Source organism: Fundulus heteroclitus, chromosome 20 (assembly GCF_011125445.2).
Source record: "Fundulus heteroclitus isolate FHET01 chromosome 20, MU-UCD_Fhet_4.1, whole genome shotgun sequence".
Taxonomy (NCBI): domain Eukaryota; kingdom Metazoa; phylum Chordata; class Actinopteri; order Cyprinodontiformes; family Fundulidae; genus Fundulus; species Fundulus heteroclitus.
The window spans coordinates 29,327,355-29,336,660 of record NC_046380.1 but is presented as its reverse complement, the minus strand read 5'-3'; the positions used below and the strand labels follow the sequence as shown (position 1 = coordinate 29,336,660).

At 38.7% G+C, this 9,306-nt stretch overlaps 1 protein-coding gene across 1 annotated transcript; it reads right to left on the bottom strand.

Annotated features, from left to right (window-relative positions):
- Positions 1–569: 569 nt before the first annotated feature.
- LOC105931707 (heme transporter hrg1-A) lies at positions 570–6,412 on the bottom strand. Its single transcript, XM_012870491.3, has 3 exons — positions 6,037–6,412; positions 2,593–2,760; positions 570–1,663 (listed from the first exon to the last, which is right to left on the bottom strand). Exons 1-3 carry the CDS (start codon positions 6,164–6,166, stop codon positions 1,527–1,529), a joined length of 435 nt encoding a protein of 144 aa, XP_012725945.1. The 5' UTR covers positions 6,167–6,412; the 3' UTR covers positions 570–1,526.
- Between the last annotated feature and the right edge of the window lie 2,894 nt (positions 6,413–9,306).

Genomic DNA, 9,306 nt, shown 5'->3' with positions numbered 1-9,306 from the left:
ATATATATAAAAAAGAAAATGTACATTTTCTAAACAAAAGAAAGTTGAGCTGCATTCTGACCTGTCAGAGAGGTAAGGAACTCAGTTTTAGAAGTGAATTTCAATATCTTGGTGTTAATTTGGATCCCACCACATTAAAATGTCACCTTTTAGATTATTGTATTAGTCATTCAGATAAAAATCAGATCTTAGAAAACCAGAATCGCTTTTCAAGAAAGCTATAAAAATAAAAACTGTTATGTCAGCTTTGTAACCTTTTGGGATAAAAACATTAAGTATCTAGAAATGTAACATTGTTGTATTTAAAGTTTGCATGCGCTTGCCCCCACCTCTGTTAACAGAGCTTTTTAAAATCAAAGGGCCGGCCTGCCACTAGAGGTGATATACCAAATGGACACAGCAGATAAGCTGTGTGGTCAGTGAAATGTAAGAGTTGCTCTGAGAGTCTACTTCATGTTCATCTACTTTTGAGTTTTTCTGAAACCTTTGATTTTCTTTTTTGTTTCAATTTCTGTCTTTTAGTATAGCAAAAACATAATGCTTTAATAGAAAGTGTTGTCAAACTCAAGAACGCTTGTTGTCCACTTTATTGCAACACACAATACCCTGTAGTTGTGAAAAAAAATGCTTTTTATTAACAGATCTCCCAGACAAACGTGTACAAAAAGAGAGTGCTACATTCAGTTGACAGATACATGTGGGGTGTGTAATGCCACGGTGCTTTGGATTAGTTGAGCGAGATGAATCCAAAAGACAGACGCTTAAAGGGAAGATGGGAAATTATTAAACAACAGAAGCAGTGTCCATAAAAATGAGAAGGGCAAATTAATATGAATACTTGAGAACACAAAAAACAAACTTGGAATCTTCTCTTTTTTTTCCCCATACTAATATAAACAATACAAAACTCCTTTACATTAAAACCCCCCGTGAAGTGGGACACATGGCGCTTATATTTGTATATCTAGAATTTTTGGAAATTATCATTTTAGCCTGACCACCACTGTTTCAGTCTTTCATTCACTGTTTAAGCAGTGCTGGGAGTTAAACGATCTTCAACAGAACCTTATTCACCCTGTAGGACAGATGAGCCACAATATGCAACATGGATAAGTGAACCACTGAGTCAGGTTTACATACAGAGATCCAAACTGTGTCATAGTTGGAAGAGTGATGACCTCTAGTGGCTGGAGAGTGAAACTGTAACTTGTTATTTCCACAACAGTGTGTTGAAATTCCAGTATCAGAAGGTAAAAAAAGGCTGAAGTGAACAAATAATTAAATTTCTACAAGCCAAAGAGTCAGTGTATTCGGGATTGTAAAGACGAGTGCTAGACTAAACACAAGTCCTCTTATATTGAGGAAAGTAACTGAGATAAGAGTACTCGTCCTTTTAAAAGAGAAATATTTTTTTTAACTTCCTGCAGATCCGTCTAAATGACCCCAACACATATTCAAGCCAGACACCCAGCTGGTGATTGTACTCCTAAGTCTCTGAGGAGTAGCTGTAGGAGCGGGCAGTGTGTTCAGAAGTCACTCAGGATGCTGATGTCAGCAAATTCTTTGCGGTAGCGTTTAGCAGCCAGGAGGAGCTGGAAAGACCACTTCAGGCTCATAAAGCTCCACACAGCCGACAGGTAAAGGCTCCTGGGGTCAGTGAAAGCTGAACAAAGAGAGAGATATGTTACACAAAGCTGTGTAAAGCACATAGGGGTACCTTTATTCACACTGACGCAGAATGGAGAACGTGGAACCAAAAGCCGTAAAATAAACAACTAAATAAGTAAAAAGTTGTTAAAACATCTCGCCCTGGTGTTTCCAAAGGCTTCTTTGGGGCTCTCGGAAGATTTTCTAAAACCTTTTAGTAAGAAACCCTGTTGGCTATCAGCTGCCTGTCAGCTTACCCTTCCTTATGGCAAGGTTAGTCCCCCAACAGTTGAGCTGTAGCAGCAGTAATGCATCAAATCCTCACAGTTCACAGGGAAAATTAGCAAACTCACTCAGTTTGTTGGATTGTGTAAAATCACATAGAATTAAATTATCTTTAAGTTGCTAAACCTAAATATAAATGTTTATATGCTGCCAAATTACTTACTAGGTGGTTTAATGATAGCAAAGTCAACATTTTGGATTGATTTGAAGTCCACAGAAAATGTGTGGGCTAAACCGAAAACCTGTGTGTGAGCAAGACGGCCTACAAACCTGCCTTAGTCACAGCCGTTCTGTCAGGGAGTAACGGGCCGAAAGTCCTGCAAACTGCTGTGAGAAGCGTGTGGAAGGAGACCCAAAACGGTCACACAGTTCAAACGCAAGGTTTAATCTGACTTACTGCTGGAAAGTGTAAAAAAAAAGACTGTATTTAAATATCAGCTTCTACCTGTTTTTACCCTGCTGCCAAGGCTTTACCTGCACCCATTGCCCTTTTCATTTCAACTTGTCATTCATAATAATAATAAAAATAATAATAAAATGCTTTCTGTTTATATTTAATCTTGTGTCGCTGCTTTCCTCTTGAATACCAAGTTTCCCTGCATAGCCTGTGGTTTTTACGTCTGTGAATCCTTGAGTGATGAGCCGTGTGGCACAGCTTACACTGCTTCCTGCTGATGGCAAGGGACAGAAAAGCGATGAAGCCCACGACGGCCAGCAGGGAGAAGAAAACCGCAGCGCAAAAGAAGAACTTGAGGCCCCTTAGCCACGTCCGCCAGTAGTCCTGCAGGTACATGACGTGAGTGATCAAGGTCCACAGGGCCAACACACCTGAGGGGGGAGAAGCAAAAGGACACGGCTGATAAATAAATCTCCGTAAAAAAAACCAACAACTTTATTTGCAGTTTTACATTTTCTAGTAGAACCGGCATCTATTGTTTTCACGTTAAAATACTCTAAAAAAAAACAAAATTCTGGGAAAAAAAAGTCATGTTATTGTTTCATTGTATAAAAGCTACAATGCAAGAATGGAAGTTATTGAAAAGGTCTTCCAGCTGTAAACACGGATTAAACTGTGGGCAGAGAAGGGCCACATAAACACAGTGACGCCAACTCAGCGGACATTTTGCATCACACCAAGTACACCCTCTGAAAATGATGGATTTAAAATCTATCATTTAATGCCATCTTTTTTTAAATCTGTTTCACACTAAACTGAAACAAGTGTTTTCTTAAGTGCAACAGAAAAATGTCAGTGGGACCAGACCACAGTAAAGCCGAACAGTGCATACTTTATTTAAACCCTCAACTGGCCTGATAACCTGGAAACCTGTCTCATACTCCCATCCCCAGCCTAAACATCGTTATCTTTTATTCAACAGCAGCTGGATCTGAATTGTTCAATGTCACTGATTTTTTTCCCCCCGTGCTATAAAAACTTACAGCTCATATTAGATGCGACACGGGTTTGTTTGTATTAAGTGGCAGCTAAGAAATTAAGAAAGCCTCATCAAAAACAAATGTATTCAGACAATGTTGCCCAGTTTCCAATATAAGCAGTAATGTTAACGTGAAAACATCTGATATTAGCAAATCATGACAAAGTTGTTCAGCTAGGTTTCAATACTCATTATATTTTGAAGTGGTGAATCAGGTTTTTTAGTTGCTGACGCAGCTGCTGTGTTCATAAATCTCATTTTCTCTGACCCGTTGCAGCAGAAACTGATGTGACTTCCCTATAAAGACTGTCTTGCTAAAATAATAATAATAAAAAAAAAACATTTAACTCTGCTAGGTTTCTCCTAAGTCTTTTGGAAAAGCCAAATTAGAAGTGAAAATTCAGAGAGAGTGGTGTATTATAGCCAGATTATCACATTGTGCTAACTCAGTGCTGTTTTCAGCAATTATTTTCCCGTCGATTAACAGTTTAATCTTTGGAAATAACCTTTGGAGAAGCTACAGTAAATCATTCTGGAATCCCCCCAATTTTCACTTGACCAGCAGGGTGGATTTTTTTTTTTTTTTTTGCCTCTTCAATAAATGCATCAAAACAAAAATTGCACTGTTTTTTGATCCAGAAACTATGGTGGCCGACAAGGACAAACTCACTGCAAACGCGCAGCAAATGGCTGGACGAGCCACAAACGGCCAATCGCGCTGCAACAGAAAAACGCCGCAAAAGAAAGGTGCTGAAATCTCAGAAAAAAGAACGATGCCAACCCCAAAACACACAAACAAATTAAAAACAAATTCAACAGAAAAGCGCTGCAAGTATGAAACGCAAGTAAAAAAAAAAAAAAAAAGAGCTTCAAATACACCCTAAAAAAAAAAGGAAGTGCGCCAGACCACAAGGGGGAGTCAACCACCAAGTCAGGTGGGACCCCGCGCTCAGTGAAGACTTTCATTCGATCCCCAGAAGAAAGTTGTAGGGATGTTTTTGTGTTTATGTTATTTTATGTTTTCGTTTGCGTCACGTTGCCATAATTCTGTTCAATATTATAGAACATCAGCATGTTTACATATAGCATGCTTGTCTTTACTCAGTTCCACTACTCCCCCTAGTGATCTGGCACACCCAAATTTTTTAGGCTGCAAAAGGGTCTTCCATTTTTTCCAGTACTCATCATCTACCTGTAGTGAATCAATGGAAAGCTCCGGTCAAGTACCGCTGCTTGACCACAAGAAAGGGTATTGTTTTTATAAATGTTAACTTCATTAGATTATACAGCTATGATTGTAGTGACATGGAGCTAAACCAGTGACAGCAGGTAGCTGATGACGAGTACCGGAAAAACAGAAGGCCCCTGAAGAGGTCTTCAATTTCCTCCAGTAACTAGGGAATATGTGCAATACAGCATCGAACAATGATTTTTTTTCATGTTGAGAGGGGGGCTTGAGACTTTTAAAATGTCAAATGCCATTTACTTTTATGTTATGTACTAAAACTATCAAGTACTGAGAAAGTCATGTGCTAAAATATTTTTTATGTTATTTAGATTATCTATCTATCTATCTCTCTATATATATATATAAAATAAATAACATGCAAAATATTTCAGCGCATAATTTCCTAGTAGTCGATAGTGTTAGTACATTCACAGACTGTAAAATTACCCGTGAAACATTTTCACACAGCCACAAAACTGCTTGTTGCTGCAACCAAATCCTATGGGGTTCTGTGAGAGTAGGGAGTAGCAAGATGGCGGCCAGTGACTTCAGTTTGTCGGGCAAATCAGCAATCAAGTGTATAAATAGAGATCAGTGGTTTGTCGGGACATGGTAGCTGAAGGAACTCTGCTGTGACACTGAAAATATGTCATAAAAAAAACTGCAGCACAAAATGAGAATATCATCATACGTTTTTACTTTCTAACGATGTTTGACTTTTCAATGTCTAAGTTTTCAATGCAAAATTTCGTTTTTCCATGTCATTGCAAGTGATCTTTTTCAATGTTTCAAAGCTTTTCAATGGTTGATTTTACAATGGCAAATCTCTTTTCAATGTCGCTGCAAGCTGTCACTGTTTTAGCTCCATAGAAACCCACCTACCAACAGCATGCAGTTTGATGCAATTATGAGTAACAAATTCGATAAATAAATAAGTAAAATTATAAGTTATGGGCAAATCGTCATTAGAATAAAGATAATCATGAAATTCCTTTATTTTCCTGTCAATCAATTTTTAAAAAGGAGCACAAAGATTATATAGGCTATATTAAGGACATAGTTCAAAAGGTTAGATTCATATACATACAGGACTGAAAAACTGGACTCTGGTGCGCAAATTATTCAATCAAATTCAAAACACAAAACTGACAAACGAAGTCACGGGCTGCAGAAGTCGATTCCTTACTTTCGCCTGTCACGTGCGTTAAGTTACTCTTATTCTGTATCATATTAGGCTTGAATATTGAATCTAGTTTCATGACAATATAGCAAGGTCAAAAAACACCCAGGTTCTTCTAATATCCTGTCTGTCCCCACATATGATTGACCTGACAACCTTGTGAACTTTAACTGGACGCGTGATTTGCGATGTTTGGACCTTGATCTCTGCATACAGACAAACTGGTTGCCAGAGCGCGTGTTTGGAGAGCGTTACGTCACCTGACAGACCCCCCATGGCTCCGGTCCACGGCTGCCTGTACACGATGTTCCACACCAGGAAGGCAGAGACCCCCAGCACCACGCCGAGCGAGGAGTATGCGACGCTCACGTAGGTCTTGTTGATCGCCATCGTGAGACGGACCGTGGCGGCTCAGCGCAGACACAAGCAGAGCCGCGCGTCCCTCAGAGGGCAGAGCTGCACATTTCAAAAGCACTGCATCCGGTCAACCTGCGCACACTCAGTCACTCAGTCACACGCAGACCCGTCAGCACAAAGGAACTGCCCGATCTGCTGACTAATGATTATTATTAGTGAAACGTGACACATCACTTCCAACACCCGGCAGCAGCAAAACAAACTGCCTACGTCATTTTTTAAAATTTTTTCTTTAACTCGTAGCGCTGGAGCACAGCGCCTTCTACCGGAGAAATAAAACGACGTGTCACCGTCTCTTTCGTGGACCACGGGCGTCTGCAGCCTGGTGAAAGGGGGGCTCACCACAGCCCCCCCCCCCCGGCAATATGAGGCTGGTGCTACAGAACCAGACGGTAGAATAGTATTAGCAGTAATAGTAATATCATCTTTATTGTCATTGGAACATACATTACAACGAAGTTTGTTCTCTGCTTTTAACACATCACCCTTGGGGAGCAGTAGGGTGCCATGTGCGGCGCCCGGGAAGCATTCTGGGTTTAAGGTTCTTGCTCAGGGACCCAGAGTGCAGGCGCTGGGGATAAAAACCAAGTACTTGCATCCTTCTCTGAGTGCAAGCGCGCTGCTCTAACCACTCGGCCAACACTCCCCATACACCGAGACGCAGCTCGATGGACAATTTTGGGTTAAGTGCCTTGCCTAGGGGCACATCAACACGTGGCAAGATGGAAGCTGGAATCGAACCCACAACCTTCTGATTGCCAGACAACTACTCAACCCATCAAGCCCTATACCAATAATAAGAACAGGAGTTTCATCACGCTGTCCTCATATACCAGGAATGAGTGACACATGAGCACTGTTGCACGGGCAATGCTACATAGTTGTGTCCAAAAATAACAAGGTGTGTGTAAAGCACAAACTACTTGTAAAGGCTTTTTGTTTGTTTGTTGTACAACCATAGCTTCACATCTGTGTTTAATGGAGTCGATCAACCGTTGGCATTTATGAACAGGTAATCCAGCCCCAGGGTGCTTGGACTTCTAACTTCTCAGCGTTCTCTGGCTCTGCATCACAGAGAGCACGTTTGTGGTCTTCCTGTGAGTTTTCTACTGGATTTGAGTATTTGAATTGAGCTGGCCACCCCAAAACGTTAATTTTGTTGGTCTGTAATCAAGATTGAGCTCAAAATAGCCACTTAAAAAGGCATTTCGACTTCAGTATACGGCAATCAAGGTGATCTAAGGGCCCTGTAACAGTTTTGTTATACGATAAATGAGCCTAACACCATAGTACAGGTGCCAGTCATAATTAGAATATCATGAAAAAGTAGAATGATTTTTTTTTAGTAATTCCATTCATAAAGTGAAATTTGTATATTATATTCATTCATTACACACAGATTGATATAGTTCAAGTGTTTATTTCTTTTAATTTTGATGATTATAACTGGCAACTAATTAAAACCCCAAATTCCGATTTTCAGTGAGACATGCTCTGTACTGAGCATGTAAAACATCTATTGCATTTGTCTTTAAAGTCTAAATGTTTATAGAACTGGACTCACTGATTGACTTCAGCAGCATGGATGTCATGTTTGTTAGGTCTATTAGCATTGTATTACTCTACTACACCACCTAGTAAATTATTACCCACACCAAAGTATAATGTCTACCAAAAACAGGCATTGCTGCAGCAAATAAAGTTGTACTACAAATGTACATCTAAATGTACTGTTAAGCCCAAAATTACTCATACCCCTGTATAATTTAGATTTCAAATGATTTTTATTCAACAAAAAAAAGTCTGCTTCTCATAGGCAATGAGTCAGGTCTCAAAAAGTTACACAGTGTAAAAAAACGAGGATACATTATGAAAAAAAGTTTCACATAAAAAAAACAAAAAACAAACCTGAGTACAAGAATATACCGCTCTCAATAATGGACAAATCTTTGTCATTGTAGAAAGCAAAGCGTCGGTCTAATTTGTGATCTGCTTTTTGCATGTTCCCACTGGGATTATGATCATTTCTCTTTGTTGACGAGCTTTCTGAGGTTGAGAAGCCTCCCTGCCGACCATTAGTTCCCTCCACTGACTAAAGTCAGGACTTTGGTTAGGCCTAAACGTTAACATTACTTCCTGCTAAAATACAGAGGTTAATGTTGAAATCAAAAGATCACTTTAAAGCTAATTCCATTTAGTGTCTAAATAACTTTGGCCATAAATGTATGACCTCAAACAGCCGTAACAGGGAAACATTTATGCAGGAAAAGCATGCGCTTCCCAGTAATTTGCCAAGAGAAATGGTTAAAAACTCCAAAGAATGAACTCTAAGGCTGAATCTTCAACCGATCAAATGGAAACGCTGAGTTTGCCTTAAAAGGTAATCATGACAACTTTGATTTAAACGTTTTACCTCAATATCAGGGTCCTACTCTGATTTTTACGAGCATATTCCAAACTCTTCCAAGCTTAAATTAGCAGGCTTCTCAGTCCACTTGATACGTTTAATGTTAACTTTATTATGAATTTGTTACTTAAAAAACACAAAACATGAAAAATAAAAACAACAAATTAACAAGACTAAGAATCTGTACCTCAATGGACATGCTTATAAATGAATCCTACATTCTCATAGTGTTTCTTATCCACTGAGCCATACCAGGAAAAGATGTCATTAATACGTTTCCAGACTGCAAAGGATACAATTTGTCTTGTGCAATTAACTAATTAGGAAAAATACACAATAAAAAAAACTTTTAACAATCAAGCTTAAAATGTGTAGGGAGCAAAACACAGAAAAAGTAATTTTGTTCATTAAAGGAAATAAAGGTCTGCAGAAATTTAGCAAGTTAAACAATGGTTAAAAAAGCCTGATACAAAACACCCAATACTATAAATTTGCAAAGATCTGACAAGCCAAAAACTTTATATATATATATATATATATATATATATATATATATATATATATATATATATATATATATATATATATATATATATATATATATATATAAAAACAAAGAAACAATACCTAAAACATCACTGGTTATAGTAAGTATGGATGCAATGTGCCACAGGCTCATTACGTCCATCACTAAACTCCCACCCAA